This window comes from Cervus elaphus, chromosome 33 (genome assembly GCF_910594005.1).
Source record: "Cervus elaphus chromosome 33, mCerEla1.1, whole genome shotgun sequence".
NCBI lineage: Eukaryota > Metazoa > Chordata > Mammalia > Artiodactyla > Cervidae > Cervus > Cervus elaphus.
Window position 1 is genome coordinate 13,206,116 of NC_057847.1, and position 15,979 is coordinate 13,222,094.

General features: G+C 34.6%; 1 protein-coding gene across 4 annotated transcripts in view; it reads left to right on the plus strand.

The window, feature by feature from the left end:
- Positions 1–15,979, plus strand: part of CALCRL (calcitonin receptor like receptor) — a 130,591-nt gene that overhangs the window by 69,920 nt on the left and 44,692 nt on the right. For all 4 annotated transcript variants that reach the window (XM_043894109.1, XM_043894108.1, XM_043894112.1 and 1 more), the window contains 6 exons: positions 8,990–9,080; positions 9,255–9,343; positions 10,596–10,687; positions 13,002–13,137; positions 15,594–15,704; positions 15,796–15,908. In XM_043894109.1, coding sequence (XP_043750044.1) covers positions 10,634–10,687; positions 13,002–13,137; positions 15,594–15,704; positions 15,796–15,908 — 414 coding nt within the window. In that variant the 5' untranslated portion in view covers positions 8,990–9,080; positions 9,255–9,343; positions 10,596–10,633. The remainder of the gene's footprint in view (positions 1–8,989; positions 9,081–9,254; positions 9,344–10,595; positions 10,688–13,001; positions 13,138–15,593; positions 15,705–15,795; positions 15,909–15,979) is intronic.

Genomic DNA, 15,979 nt, shown 5'->3' on the forward strand with positions numbered 1-15,979 from the left:
TAAGGAAAAGATTTAAAAGAAGAAATAATGTGAAAAATGTGTTTTATGAATAAAAATAAAATGCAATGCAATGAATGGATGGTTAAGTAAAATAACTGAAAAAGCAAAATAAAAATGTATTCTGTACTTATTAATCCTTACCTTTCCAAATAAAAGACTCATTCCTCTGAGTCATGATCATCCAGGGCAAAGGAGCCCAGATACAGGGTCAGAGATTCTGAGGTCTTAAATTGGTTTCCGTCCTACGTATCTGTGTGACCTTGTCCAAGTCACTAAAATACGTATGCTAGACTTTCCTGATTCATTCAGTTGAGATTAGTGTTGTAGTGACAAATTGTTATAACATGGGTCAGGAAGATCTCCCGGAGAAAGGCATGGCTACCCACTCCAGTATTATTGCTTGGACAGAGGAGGCTGGCAGGCTACAGTTCGTTGGATTGTAGAGTCAGACACAACTGAGAAACAAACATTTTCACCTTTTTCAGTAATAATGATAATAGCAAGAGCTAATGCTTTTTGGGTATTTATTACAAGATAAATTCTTTACATTATCATTCAATTTAACACACTGACAAGATGAGTTATGATAAAAAAAAAAATATATAGGAAGCATTGATTCCACTACTGCTTGTACACCCACTTTGAGGACAAGACATAGACTTTAGTAAGTTTAAGTCTGTATAAGCTTAAGTTTGTAGTTATGGCTCTCTGGCTCCAGTATACATCTTCTAACCAGGATGCAAGAGAAAATAAGAAGCTAAAGACCAAGTTGAGTATTTATTCTCTAGTTGGGTAAGTTCAGTTCAGTTCAGTCGCTCAGTTGTGTCCAGTTCTTTGCGACCTCATGGACTGCAGCAAGCCAGGCTTCCCCGTCCATCACCACTTTCAGAGCTTGCTCAAACTCATGTCCATTGAGTCAGTGATGCCATCTACTCTCTACTTTAGTTGGATAAACCATGCAGAAAAAAGTTGAGTTGATTTTCTCAAAATCATACACCAATTTAAAAGCAGCTAGAAAGAAATTCTCTTAGCTAATGTGATTGCCTTGCAGTATTAATGAATACACAGACAGTCTCCAACTTAACATGGTTTGACTTTATGATAATGTGAAAGCAATACACATGCAGTAGAAACCCTACTTTCTTTTGAATTGTGACCTTTTTCCAGGCTGGCAATATGTGGTATGGCATTCTCTTGTGATTCTGGACAGGGGAAAGAGCCAAAGTTCCCAGTCATACACAAGATCATGAGGATAAGCAGTGGATAAAACCATTCTGTACTCATACAACTTTCTGTTTTTCACTTTCAGTAAAGTATTCAATACATTGGGCTTCCCTAGTAGCTCGGATGTAAAGCATCTGCTTGCAACGAAGGAGACCCAGGTTCAATGCCTGGGTTGGGAATATCCCCTGGAGAAGGAAATGGTAACCCCTGCCATATTCCTGCTTGGAGAATACCATGGACAGAGGAGCCTGGTGGGCTACAGTCCAGGGGGTTGAAAAGAATCGGACACGACTGAGTAACTAACACACACACACTCAATACATTACATGAGATATTCAATACTGATTATAAAATAGTATTTGTGTTAGATGATTTTGCCCAACTGCAGGCTAATATAAGTGTTCTGAGTATGTTTAAAGTAAGCTATGCTGTTTGATATGTTAGATGTATTAAATGCATTTTCAACTTATAATATTTTCAATTTATGATTTATCAGGACATAGCCCCATCATAAATTGAAAAGGATCTGCATTCTAAAGTAAGGAGGAAGGACTGGCCAGTTGGCAAGCAGAAAATTACCACTTAGTTTTGATGGGAAAATTAATATTTTATAAGGGTAAAGATTTCTAGTTAGTTTTTTCTCATAGCTCTAACAAATTGCCACAAATGTAGTAGTTTGAAACAACACATATTTATTATCTTGCAGTTCTATGGGTCAGAAACCGTATGGGCTTGGCTAGTTTCTCTATTTCAAGTCTCACAAGGCCAAAGTCAAGTGTTGGCAGAGCTGTGTTCTCTTCTGAAGGTCCTGGAGAGGATATACTTCTGGACTCATTCAGGTTGTTGGCAAAATTCACTTCCTTGAGGATGTACAGTTGAGGGGCACATTTGCTAGCTGGCTGTTAGCTAAAGGGGCACCTTTGTCTCCTAGAGTCTGGTTTCTGGTCTTTGCACATGAGCTCCTGCATGGCATAGCCAGCAACAGTGGATCAACTCCTTTTTGTTGCTATTATCTTCTGCTTCCTTCCTTCTGCTGCACTGCTCTGACGGACTTGTCAACATTCCCCTTCTATTTGAAGGGCTTAGTTTAGGCCTACCAGGATAATTCATGAAAATCTAGGATAATCTTCCTATTTTAAGGTCCATTACCTTAAAATCACACATTCTGGGGACTATGTATGGGAATATCTGGAGACTCATTATTCTGCCTACCACAGGATTCTGTCTATACCACTGGTTCTCAACTCCAGTTGAATATTCCTGCATCACCTAGGAAACCTGATAAAAAGCTTATCCCTTGGTCACAATCAAGATGCACTGAACCTGAATCTCTTGGAGTACAATCCAGGCAATGAGTTTTTAAAACTGTCAGAAAATTATAATGTGTTTGAGACAGCTGAGAACATCCTACAACACCAGATTTCTTCAAATTGGTTGAATTCATTTTGTAAATAACCTACTCAAAACCTACTATCTGTGTACCTCCTTTATACCCCCACTTTGCTAGTGTTTGAAGTTCACAGGGATGAACATGTCTGGGGAGTAATTTCCTTGGTTCTGTCTCACTGCAGCAAAAATTTGAAGTGATGGACGGACCAGTGTTATAGCTCAGTTTTATTTAGAAAGCAAAGGAAAATACATCCTGGAGGCATGAGGGTGTAAACCCAAAAGATGCAAAAAGAAGAGAAGCCCCCAGGTCAATTTGGCTCCTCTCTTTACATGTTTTTTTCTCCTCCCCTTGAGCCTGACCTATGTAAATTAGACTAACCAGAAGGCTCTTTGCTTCACCTGAGGTCCTCACTCTGGTCCTCAGACATTCCTTTATTCTATTTTCATGGACTTTTCCCTTCTTTGTCTTTTAACCACTGCTTTTATGGACTCCTTTCTTCCTATCCTAACTACATAACAAATATTTTGCATGCCCTATTCTTCATGGGCACAGAAAGCAGAGGCACGAACAGTATAGAGTAATAATGATATTACAGGAAATGTGTTCAGTTCAGTTCAGTCTCTCAGTCATGTCTGACTCTTTGCGACCCCATGAGCCACAGCACACCAGGCCTCCCTGTCCATCACCAATTCCCAGAGTCTACTCAAGCCCAAGTCCATTGAGTCAGTGATGCCATCCAACCATCTCATCCTCTGTCGTCCCCTTCTTCTCCTGCCCTCAATCTTTCCCAGCATCAGGATCTTTTCAAATGAGTCAGCCCTTCGCATCAGGTGGCCAAAGTATTGGAGTTTCAGCTTCAACATCAGTCCTTCCAATCAACACCCAGGACTGATTTCCTTTAGGATGGACTTGTTGGATCTCCTTGCAGTCCAAGAGACTCTGAAGAGCCTTCTCCAACACCACAGTTCAAAAGCATCAATTCTTCTGTGCTCAGCTTTCTTTATAGTCCAACTCTCACATCCATACATGACCACTGGAAAAACCATAGCCTTGACTAGATGGACCTTTGTTGGCAAAGTAATGTCTCTGTTTTTTAATATGCTGTCTAGGTTGGTCATAACTTTCCTTCCAAGGAGTAAGCGTCTTTTAATTTCATGGCTGCAATCACCATCCACAGTGATTTTGGACCCTCAAAAATAAAGTCAGCCACTGTTTCCATTGTTTCCCCATCTATTTGTCATGAAGTGATGGGACCAGATGCCATGATCTTAGTTTTCTGAATGTTGTGCTTTAAGCCAACTTTTTCACTCTCTTCTTTCACTTTCATCAAGAGGCTCTTTTGTTCTCCTTCACTTTCTGCCATAAGGGTGATGCCATCTGCATATCTGAGATTATTGATATTTCTCCCAGCAACCTTGAGTCCAGCTCGTGCTTCCTCCAGTCCAGCATTTCTCATGATGTACTCTGCATATAAGTTAAATAAGCAGGGTGACAATATACAGCCTTTACATTCTCCTTTTCCTATTTGGAACCAATCTGTTTTCCCATGTTCAGTTCTAACTGTTGCTTCCTGACCTGAATACAGATTTCTTAAGAGGCAGGTCAGGTGGCCTGGTATTCCCATGTCTTTCAGAATTTTCCACAGTTTATTGTGATCCACACAGTCAAAGGCTTTGGCATGGTCAATAAAGCAGAAATAGATGTTTTTCTGGAACTCTCTTGCCTTTTCAATGATCCAGTGGATTTTTGGCAATTTGATCTGTGGTTCCTCTGCCTTTTCTAAAACCAGCTTGAACATCCGGAAGTTCATGGTTCAAGTATTGCTGAAGCCTGGCTTGGAGCATTTTAAGCATTACTTTACTAGTGTGTGAGATGAGTGCAATTGTGCAGCAGTTTGAGCATTCTTTAGGATTGTCTTTCTTTGGGACTGGAATGAAAACTGACCTTTTCTAGTCCTCTGGCCCCTGCTGAGTTTTCCAAATTTGCTGGCATATTGAGTGCAGCACTTTCACAGCATCATCTTTCAGGATTTGAAATAGCTCAACTGGAATTCCATCTCCTCCACTAGTTTTGTCCGTAGTGATGCTTACTAAGGCCCACTTGACTTCACATTCCAGGATGTCTGGCTCTAGGTGAGTGATCACACCATCGTTATTATCTGGGTCATGAAGATTTTTTTTTTGTACAGTTCTTCTGAGTATTCTTCCACCTCTTCTTAATATCTTCTGCTTCTGTTAGGTCCCTACCATTTCTGTCCTTTATTGAGTCCATCTTTGCATGAAATGTTCCCTTGGTATCTCTAATTTTCTTGAAGAGATCTCTAATCTTTCCCATTCTATTGTTTTCCTCTATTTCTTTGCATTGATCACTGAGGAAGGCTTTCTTATCTCTCCTTGCTATTCTTTGGACCTCTGCATTCAAATGGGTATATCTTTCCTTTTCTCCTTTGCTTTTCACTTCCCTTCTTTGAAATGTTTCAACATGTATATTGAATAACTTGCTCTGGAAGTTCTGAGGTAGTAATTGTGCCTGGGAACACTGCAGAATATTTTGCTTGATTTATACTTAATAGCACTTTTAAAGTAGTCTGGCCAGCACCTAGAGACAAAGGAATATAAGTGTGTCCAGGTTTCAGCATGGCCAAATGAGGATGATGTGTTTATATTGCGCTTCCTCAAATTTAGCAGGCCAAGAATTTCCCTGGGTGCTTACAAAAAGTACTCCCAAGTTCTTCTGAAGTTTCTGATTCAGTTTCTGTTCTGGGGCCTAGACATTCTAATGTGTTCAGCAAGTTCTGGGGATGATTCTCATACAGGTGATCCATTAACCCACACTCTGTGGAACCCTGGTGTATGTTACAACAGTGATTTGTTACTTGTTCATTCAATAATGAAAGACTCAAGACTTACTATTAAAAAAAAATGGCTTAATAGTTTGAATTTCTTACATCCCAGTAACGGATCATCAAGAAAGAGAAGTATCTTTATATTTTAATTTTCTTACTGCTTCACCTATTGAAAGTGTTAGGGAACAGTCCAGATCAGGATGGGGGTGGGGAAATAAAACCTTACAGGGCATTTCTTTCTCAAAGACTCTAGTGGAAGTAAAGTTGGTAATTAGCAGGAATCATTCTAGCACAAAGACTTAGGTTTTGCCAAAAAATGAGCAGTGAGAAGATAATAAAAAGTAACCAGGATCTTGTACTTGAACACTTTTCTAGTGGCACAATCTGTTCCACATAGTGTGAATGAGAGAAAGAAGTGGCCATTTGCCATAGACATGTAGGATATTGGGAATACAGAATGCTTTTTTCCTTGTTTTGAATCAGGAAAAATGGAGCTTGTTTAATATGCCATAAAGGAAGGCATGTACTTGGATAGGAAACAGCCTCACTTTGCTCACACAAAGGTTTGGGATACTTAATGGCAAATTAGATATTTGTGGGAAATGCTTCTGTTAGCCAGTTTTATAGTAATTGGATAAATAAATGGAGGAGAGAACATGGCTTAGGGCCTGTGACAATCCAAGATATTTTGGAAATGGAGGAGTAGAAGACGAAAGTTGGTTTTTTGTCTTAATTTTGGAATGAACATACACTTTTAATATTAGGGTTAGATGAGTCAACTAAAAATAAGAATTTTTACTAAGAAAAATTTATGAAAAGTGTGTACATGTATAACAAAAATTTGAGAAAATAAGAAGCAATTTTGAAAGGCACTGAATTTATGTTTTTGTGTTCTGGTAAATGATTAAGTCACACTGATTTATTATGTTTAGGTAGAATAAAGCATTTTTTTTTTTTTTTACACTGATCAAGCCAAGAAGATTGGTTAAATTTTGTGGATTTGGAAATGCAAAACTGTAAAAAAAAAAAAAAATGGAGAACTGCCTTGTGTTGCTGATTTACTGCAATTTTAAGAAATGAACCCAGAATGATGCTACACAAAGCAATGAGTGACTAGGAAGCTATATTTCAAAAGTTATTTGAGGTCTTAAGTCAAAGTTCTTTCTGTGATGAAATAAGTCATTTAAATTTTATTTTGGTGATTCTTTGAGCAAGAAGCTTGTAGATTATTTATAAACTACTTTTTTATTTCATGTAAAGAAAGTTATTTTATTTCTAATAGTAAAACCAAATCTTCTATTTTAATTTTGAGATGTGATAATAGTATTTATAGGATCTGTGAGACTAGGTTAGCAGTTAAAAAGAGAAAATGCCAGTAACTACTACAAGTACCACTGTGATTACAGATTCACTTACGAGTTTAAATTAGAGCTTTTTCACTTTTGAAGAAGTGCTTTTCCTGTTAAACAAACCTGAGCTCACTTGGAAAAATCCACTGGCAGAATTAGTCATTTAATTTGACCTCCTTTAATTATGTACTTGATCTCTCTTCAAAATTGAATGGGAACTACTATCTTTCAGCAAGCAACGTGAAACTCAATTGTCAATAAATAATTTAACTAGATATAAGAAATTTACAATGATTTACTTAACATCTTTGGTCAGATAATATAATGTGAGCTTCAGGAAAGATAAATCTGGAATAAGCTAAACATAGAGGAGAGAACCACTTGATAAATGAACATATGAGAAGCTGTATGCAAAGAACCAGTGAGTTGGTTAAGTATGATTAATTGTAAGCTGAGGCATACAATTAAGCATACTTCTGACAATAATTGTGCCATTATACTCATAAATATGAGGCTTAATCTAAACTGACCCTCAGATGTATCTGCAGTGGCATTATTTGTATGTCGAGTCATGATTCTTACATTATTGATGTAAGAATTGATGTGAGATGTAAGCATCTTGGTAAAAGGGGTGATTTTTCCATCACTAGCATTTTCGTGCCATGTGTCTGCCAGGAAGGAAATTTGATAAATCCTTTGTAGGGTAGATGATTCAAGCAAATTGGATCACTGCATGAAATAGACATTACCAGATCTAAAGAGTATGAGTAAGTATCCACCATGTTGTTGAGAAACTGCCACCCAAACTTGCTGCTTCAAAGTTTAATAAAACCAGGGATTAGGAATGCTAAAAATTTACACAATGCAGAATATAATCTTGTTCCTAGTAGCCCACTTTCCTGATCACTAGGGAATAGGCTGAAGTAAGAAAGCTATAAAAGTGAAATTACTTGCACTGATCAATATTTTGTGAGTTGAGTAAACTCATCTTAATTATTGGTGCCAGGAGGATCCTTTGAACTAACAGATATTTCCACTAGGGTATTTTTTGGAGCTCTGATTTTGAAACCCATTAACTAAGCAACAAAAATAGCTGCTAGTGTTGCATGAAATGTTTTCTAAATATGTTGGATATAGGAAAACTTCAAACATGTTTTTTGAGGCAACTTTTCTTTCAATTTTTAAGCCCATGTACACATTGAGGATAATTTAATCCTGCATTGTGTAAATCAAAGCATTGTTTCATAAAAATCTGATTTCCAAATAAAATAATATTCCTTTACATTTTCATTTGCAACTTTGTATTTTATACATATTTAATACAGAAAAAATGTGGACTACTAATGTTTTAAATTTGGCTTAAGCTCTGACTTCCAAAGACAGTACAGTAAACTACTGTTTATTCAATCCAAATACCCAAGCAACCACTGAACTCAAAAACTGAATAAAGGACTTTTATTTTGTAAAGAAGTAAACATGCTGAAGTTTCCCCTCAATTTTCACTGTCAGTATAGATTCAAACACTTCTTACAGTCTTCTAATAAAAGAAATGATAATTCACTAATATTTACGATTAGTGTTCCTGATTGTAAGCTTAAACTCCTAAAGTACTTTATTGCTTCACTTTTTCATTTATTCCAGATACAAAGAAAAGAAAGATCAAGGTGGTTTCTGTCTGTGAGGAACCACATCAGCTAGGGAATTAGATTCAAATAACCAAGACTAACACATTCCAATAAATATTAGATAAAACGGGTAGCCGTTCCCTTCTCCGGGGGATCTTCCCAACCCAGGGATCAAACCAGGTCTCCCACATTGCAGATGGATTCTTTACCATCTGAGTCACCAGGAAAGCTCAAATTATTCAAAGGAAGTTTAAAAAAGTTTAGTTTAAAAGTTCTTTTATTGTATTCTAGTTTTTTGATGTTTACTTAAGTAAAATAGTCAATTGCTCAGTGTTTCAACCATCCTGGGTGAATGAAAATTGACATAAACTTCTCCATATAATGAAAAACAACAAATATTTGTGACAAAACTCAAATATTGTAAGCAAGAGATTTTAAAAAATCAGAGTAGCTTAATAAAAATATCATCTTACTAGTGGCATTTTCTTTGAAAATTTTAATTTATCATGGAAATGATTTTGTTCATTGAGATAAAATTATTATATAAATATTTCAGGTCATGACCTCCAGATTTAAGACATTCTTCAAGACAATTTTGAATATGATCCAAGAGAAAATGTGATTTGAGTCTGGAGACAATTGTGAATGTAAGTATCAGAAAATTAGATTTTTCTCATGGTACAATGTAATAAAAACTAAAATATCAACTCATTAATCATTAAATTGCAAAAACTTTGATTCATTGTTTTCTCTCTATTACAACATGTTTTTTTAACCTAAAATTAATGTAATACTTTGTTTTTTGGTTGTATTTTTTTAAGGTCAGCTAATGGTAAAAGCCCAGTGTATCTGACTGAAAAGAAAACATTATTTGGAAGATTGCTGTAATAAAAAGAGAAGTTTCTTTTAGGTAAGTCATTGATGAGGTCAGGCAGTGGCACAGATTCTGTGTGCTAGTTAATAGTGTGCTCTCATTGCATGCAATATTACAAATGATAAGTAACATGAAGAAGATATTTTTATAATTCTTATTCTAACATTTGCCCTGTAATAGAAATCACAACACATTTCCTAATGAAATTAAATCTAAGTTCATAGTTCACTGGCAAACATTTATTGATTAGATTTTTATCTCCTTTGGAAAATATTTTTAACTCAGCTAAATAAATATATTTTATGACTAAACCATGGTCATTTATGTTTCATGAAAATGCTACCAGAGTAGATTGCTGATGGAACTTTTGGAGAGTAAGTGCCATACACTTCACTCCTTCAATGTTTGCCTCTTAGAATTAAGAAGTTAGCAGGAATCTATATCTAACATTACAAACACTTGACAGAAACACTTTTATTTACTATTGTCCATATCCTTTAAACTTATTTTAATAATATAGACGGGTTAGGGAACAGTTTTTATTATAAAAAGTGAATCCTGTGGTGAAGAGTAATTTCTATTAAAGTCCATTTTTTATGACTTATGGATGCTAGCTTTCAAGGAATGGGCCCAAATTCAATTCTTCCCTTAAATTGTTGAAGAGTCATAAAATTAAAAATAAGATTAATACTTATTGGCAATAAATAAGCTTTATAGTAAAATATGCTATCAAAAGTTGTGCTCTTATGTCTTGTGAGACTTTACTCTGATACTTTTTATCATTTTATCCTGATTTTTTTATCCAAATTTTGGTAAAGATAAGGATATGTAAAATCGATTACCAGTGGGAATTTGCTCTATGACACAGGGAACTCAAACCCAGGCTCTGTAACAACCTAGAGGGGTGGGATGGGAAGGTTCATGAGGGAGGGGACATACATGTACTTATGGCTGAATCATGCTGATGTTTGACAGAAACCAAAAAAAAAAAAAAAAAAAAGATGCTTTCTAGTTATTCAAAATTACATCTGTAAGAGGCTTTGCTGCTTGAAAAGCTAACTAAATTAAATTAAAATGTATTTAATTTAGCTCTTTAGTACTTTAAACTATTATGCTCTTAATATTTGTAATTCATAAAACTGTTAATCAAATCCTTAAAGCAAAATTATCATGTAGTTTTTATTTATTTATTTATTTTTATCATGAGTTTTAAAATAAATTTCCACTGAGAGCCATGTATATTTATTTCATATATATTACTGGATTACATTTTTCTTTTCTATTGCAGTTTGATTTATATACATAGCATATTTCATTTTGGCTTTAATGATGGAGAAAAAATGTTTCCTGTCTTTTCTGTTCCTCTTGCCTTTTTTCATGGTAAGCATAAATTTCTCTAAAGTATCCCCCTACCTATGATTGTTTCTGTTTTAACTTCTAATATACCCATCATTGATAAAGGTTAATAACACAAAATTACATACATATAGTTATTTGATGCATAAATAAAGTGCACTTTTATATCTAATCAATACAGCAATAATTCATTTTCTTTCAGTGTACCTTTTTAGGCTTTTAGCCCTGTAATAGGCACCCTAGTGTTATGTTGCATTGGGAAGGGTGGTATCAAAGCAAGGAAGTATGATAGATATAAAAGTGCAGACACCAGGGGAAAGTAATTACCAGAGTTTAAAAAAAAAAAAATGGAATGGCTGTATAGCACAGTCATACATAATAGATGAAATATTTTCAATCAGACCTGCTGATTCTGAGTTAGCTATGTTAAAAAAGCAATTCCAGCCTGTTGATTTTCTTCCCATTCTGCCAAATGAATGACTTGTATTGACTGAAAAGCATTTTGGAGACAATCATTATGTTTTAAATTAATTTCCTCATCCATTCATTCAAATAAGTATTAAATGTCCGTTTTCTGACAGGCATTGATGCTAAGTTTGGGGCAGATGTGTATGTGAGTATGTGCACTCCTGCATGCCTCTGCATGTATATGCAGGGGAGGTGGGGCTGGAAGTGGAGGGTAGACTGAAGATCACTAAAAAGCAATTGCTGTACTAGAGGGGCTGTATGCTTTATACACTTAATGTTACTTTTATTTACAGAAATATTTTGTCCCCATTTTTCTCCCTTATTAAAGCAGTGACTACACTCTTACTACAACAACAAATACTCTTATCATATGTATGAGAAACTGAGAGACATAATCTCATCTAACTCTGTGCCAGCAAATAATTCTCCTGTGGTGTTTCCAAGGAAACCCCAGGAAGAGTCAAGCAAAGAGACTCAAGAAAAATATAGAAAACTTAAATGGGAAAAAAGCACGACTGCATTCCTATTAGCATTTGTATTTAAAAACATTCTCAAGTCTAGGAGAAGTCCAAATTCTACACTTTTCAGATGTTATCTTAGGTAAACAGACTAGAATTCAAGAAACAGGACTCCTGTTTCTTAGGCTCCCACCCTCAGCTGAGCCTGCCAGTGAGCTACACTGGCCAAAGCTGGTTCCCTGCAGGTAATTCTGTAACAGATTACCAACCCGATTACTGTAATTTAAGGAATTGTGACCGTTTCTCTTGAATTCATTCAGACAACATGCATATCTGACTTTTAAAGTAAGAATAAAAATGATATTGGTTTTATGCAATTCTAAAAACTGAGAACAGGAGAAAAGTAGTTTTCCTTGATGCTGTAAATTTCATTTTTAACTTGTGCAGCACAACAACTGCATAAATCTTTGTTAAGAAATTAAAACCAATCTAAGAATGAAAAAGTTAATGTTGAATGGTGGTGAGGTGATGGGGAAACTAGAGTAGTGTCACACACTGAGGGACTATTACTATTTATTTTACATTTAAATTAACTCCAATTTACTGCTTGAGAACAGCAGTAAGAAAATTAAGAATAAAGAATCAACATAGGAATAGAAAGATAACTGTTTATGGAAAACAGTTCCTATCCTATAGATAGGAATAATGCAAAAGAGAAGAAATAAAGTTGAAGAGAGGTTTATATAGGTTTCATGCTATGAAACAAGGAAAAAAAGTCATGTAGAAATTAAAGTGTAAGTGAAGCTTAAAATAATGCTGCTAAAGTGGAAGAATATAAATATAGACCTTGTCCAAAACATTTATTGATGTGCATACAATTAAAATCTTATTAACCAACAGCATAAATGAACTATTTGTCATTATTTTATCAAAATGTAAATATAAAAATGGCAACAATTTTGAGCATTTACCATGTGCCAGATACTTCCCCTTCATTATCTTGATACTATTTTAACCCATTTTACAATAAGAAAGCAGAGGTTTTGGTGGGGCTGTGTGGTGGGGTGGAGGTTAAATATCATTTCTACATTGCCAGGTTAAAAAGTAGAGGTGGAGTTTGAATACAGCTGTCTGCATTCCAGAAAGCTGGCCTGGAGCTGGCCCCCACAGGCTCTGAGGGGGAACTATGGACTGTACTTCCCAGTGCTGCCACTGGCAACTCTTGGTGGTGGTAGATATTGGACGTGGTGGGATATTTACACCATGGAAATTGGCAAACACTGAAAGTCAGGAAGTTCCCCCCAGAGTCTTTTGACCATGCAGTACATCACTGTACTTAACTATTTTTCACTGTGACAGACTGTCTCTAACATTCTCACAATTCTGAAATTTTATTTTCTTTAATTCCTTAGATTCTTGTTATAGCAGAATCCGAAGAAGAGAACCCCAGTGACTTAATTCAGCTGGGTGTTACTAGAAACAAAATCATGACAGCTCAATATGAATGTTACCAAAAGATTATGCAAGACCCTGTTCAACAAACAGAAGGTAAACGTGACAATTTTAAATACCTTTGACATAGTTTATAAGAAAACTACCCCATTACATCATTGCAGGTCCCTTAGTTTCCTTCTTAAAAATGGGTTAGTTGCTAGTTTTTCTAGTACATGTGCAGTTTTAATTATTTGTGAAGAACATTTTATTACGCAATGCATCTTACCTCTTTTTAAAAATTCTAATAAAAATATATGTGACAGGGATATTTTTAGTAATTTTTTATATAGTATAAAGATATTTAAAATATAGAATAAGTATGTGTCTTGAAATAAATCAATGACAGTTGATCTTCAGTTTATGTGATCTGTATTTCTTTTTTTTCACAAACTTCTTGATAGGAGCTTAATAAAATGACAATTTTTTTTGCATAACACATACTATGTATATAGTACAGTTCGTAGCAAAGCTAATGAAATTCGTGAATGTCTGTTTCCATTAGATATTTTTAAGGTATTTTTAAAGATTTATTGAGGCCTACTAAGTGTCACATATATGCTTTAATTCTGAGCAGCACAAAGAGAGTTGCCAAATTTAGCAAAACCAAAAACAATACCCAGAGCACAGAAACACCATGTTTTCTATCTGGCAATCTTAAAGACGGGATTATCTTTAAAATATAAAATGCAAAACTCATCATGAAACAAAGAAAAATGTAAGACTTTAGATATTTTTAAATCAGTAGAAACAAATAATTTAATTTTGGGAGAAAATATTTATATATAAAACACGCTTGTTGTATACATGATATGTTAAAAGTAGGTTACTGTTAATATTTGTAAGTGTCAAAATGAACTTGCTTGTGAGAAAGAGAAAAAAAAGCAATTTTTCCATATTGATCAACTCTTGGAATTTTAATCTAACCAATATAAATTGTCCAACTTCAAAGCAGTTTGATATATCTGTCCAAATATTTTTATTACAAAATATATCCAACTAAAACATATCTCTAAAATATGTCAGACAATGACAAACTGTCTGATATTAGTTCAGTAGGGACTGCATTATCAAATAGTTAAAATCTGTATACAAATTCCATGCTAACTGATCTGGTTTCTCACCTTTATTCCATTAAAGTCTAAGTGTTATTAGTTTAAAATTATTGAATTAATGCCTTCCTAATGATCTAGATATGTGTACAAGCTAGCTTCCAATGTAATTTCTTAATAATAGGAATATATTTATGAGGGTTTTATAGTAAAATAATTTTGTGATAAAGTTTAGGATCACTACATAATAAATCTTCCTCTTGGAGATTCATAACATTCTCTATAATTTTAAATACTGTAAAAAAATCCTGTCATAAAGAAATGTGTTTAACTTTGTGTTTTCCAAATCTATTTGGCCACAAAAGCTTTTTTAAAGGAAAACTTTTTTCATGTCTCCCTCAAATGCCATATAACACAGCTGGGAAAATTCTAGACCTTTCCATCTATCATGTAGTCGGTGTTGTGGAGTCTTCTGGAGCTCTGTAAGGACTTGTCTAAAGTGCTTTCTAAAATGGGATCAGGAAAATTTTCTCTGACAGGCCACAAAATGCATTTTATTTGGTAATAATGTGGATGCAAGCTATTTAAATAAAGAGTTTGAAAAGCACAGGAGGGAAAACAGACTATATAAGTTTTATTTTTAATTAGAATTATTTAGATTTTCAGGCCAACAGAATGTTTTCTACTTCTGTGAGGCCTAGATTGATTCTGAGATTGCTGTGCAAATCTGTTAATAATAATAAACAGCTCATGCAACATTCAGGTTTCTATCTATGTGTGCTTATGGCAAAAAATTTACCCTCTTTGATTACGGACTGTTATATAACTTTAGAAAGTTTTAGTCATTTTATTTCTCTATGCCTTTAAACTTTTTTTCTTGTAAGAGGTTCTTTCTCTTAATGTAGGTAAGAAAAGAATGTGAGATTAAACACTTTTACTTCATTTGACAAGAAAAGGAAGGAAAATAAGAGCTAGAATTTGGTGGAGGGCCCTAAATAAGTGTGTGTCAGGGTTAATGTGGTAAAATAGGAAATATTGGAATGTTCATTTGTTCACTTCAAAAAATACTATAACTTGCCCTAAGAATACAGTTTCTAAAATAAAACACATTTCCAATTTCCCATATTTTTTGAATTTCAAAATTCAAGGGACTAATTAACGAATACTTCATGGTTAAGGAAAACCAGCAAAGACCATGTAATTTATTGGACAAATAGCTACCTTTGAATATGAGAATTAAAGCTAAACATATATTTGTTTAGATATTTCTAAATTTAACAATTAGTTATTCTAAAATTACTTTGTGAATAATCCAAGTAATTGTTACAAAGATTTTATATGATGTCTTCATTTTCAGTAGACAGTCTCTATTCCCTCATGTGAGTCAAGCATGAAAACTTCATGTGTTTCTGTATAACTAGAGGGAGGTTAGTAAGCCCTACTTTTCACTCTCTCCTTAAGGCATTTACTGTAACAGAACCTGGGATGGATGGCTGTGCTGGAATGATGTTGCTGCAGGAACAGAATCAATGCAGCACTGCCCTGATTACTTTCAGGATTTTGATCCTTCAGGTAAAAGCAGAAATTTATATACAAATCTCCTTGGCATCTATTTAATAAACCCTTGGTTAACTAAGTTACTATTTCCTTTTCAATTTTAAAGAAAAAGTTACAAAAATCTGTGACCAAGATGGAAACTGGTTTAGACATCCAGCAAGCAACAGAACATGGACGAATTATACCCAATGTAATGTTAACACACATGAGAAAGTGAAGGTACGTAATAATTATAAATTCAAACTGAATTTACACTATCTACTTTAAAAGTTAGTTACTGATACAATATC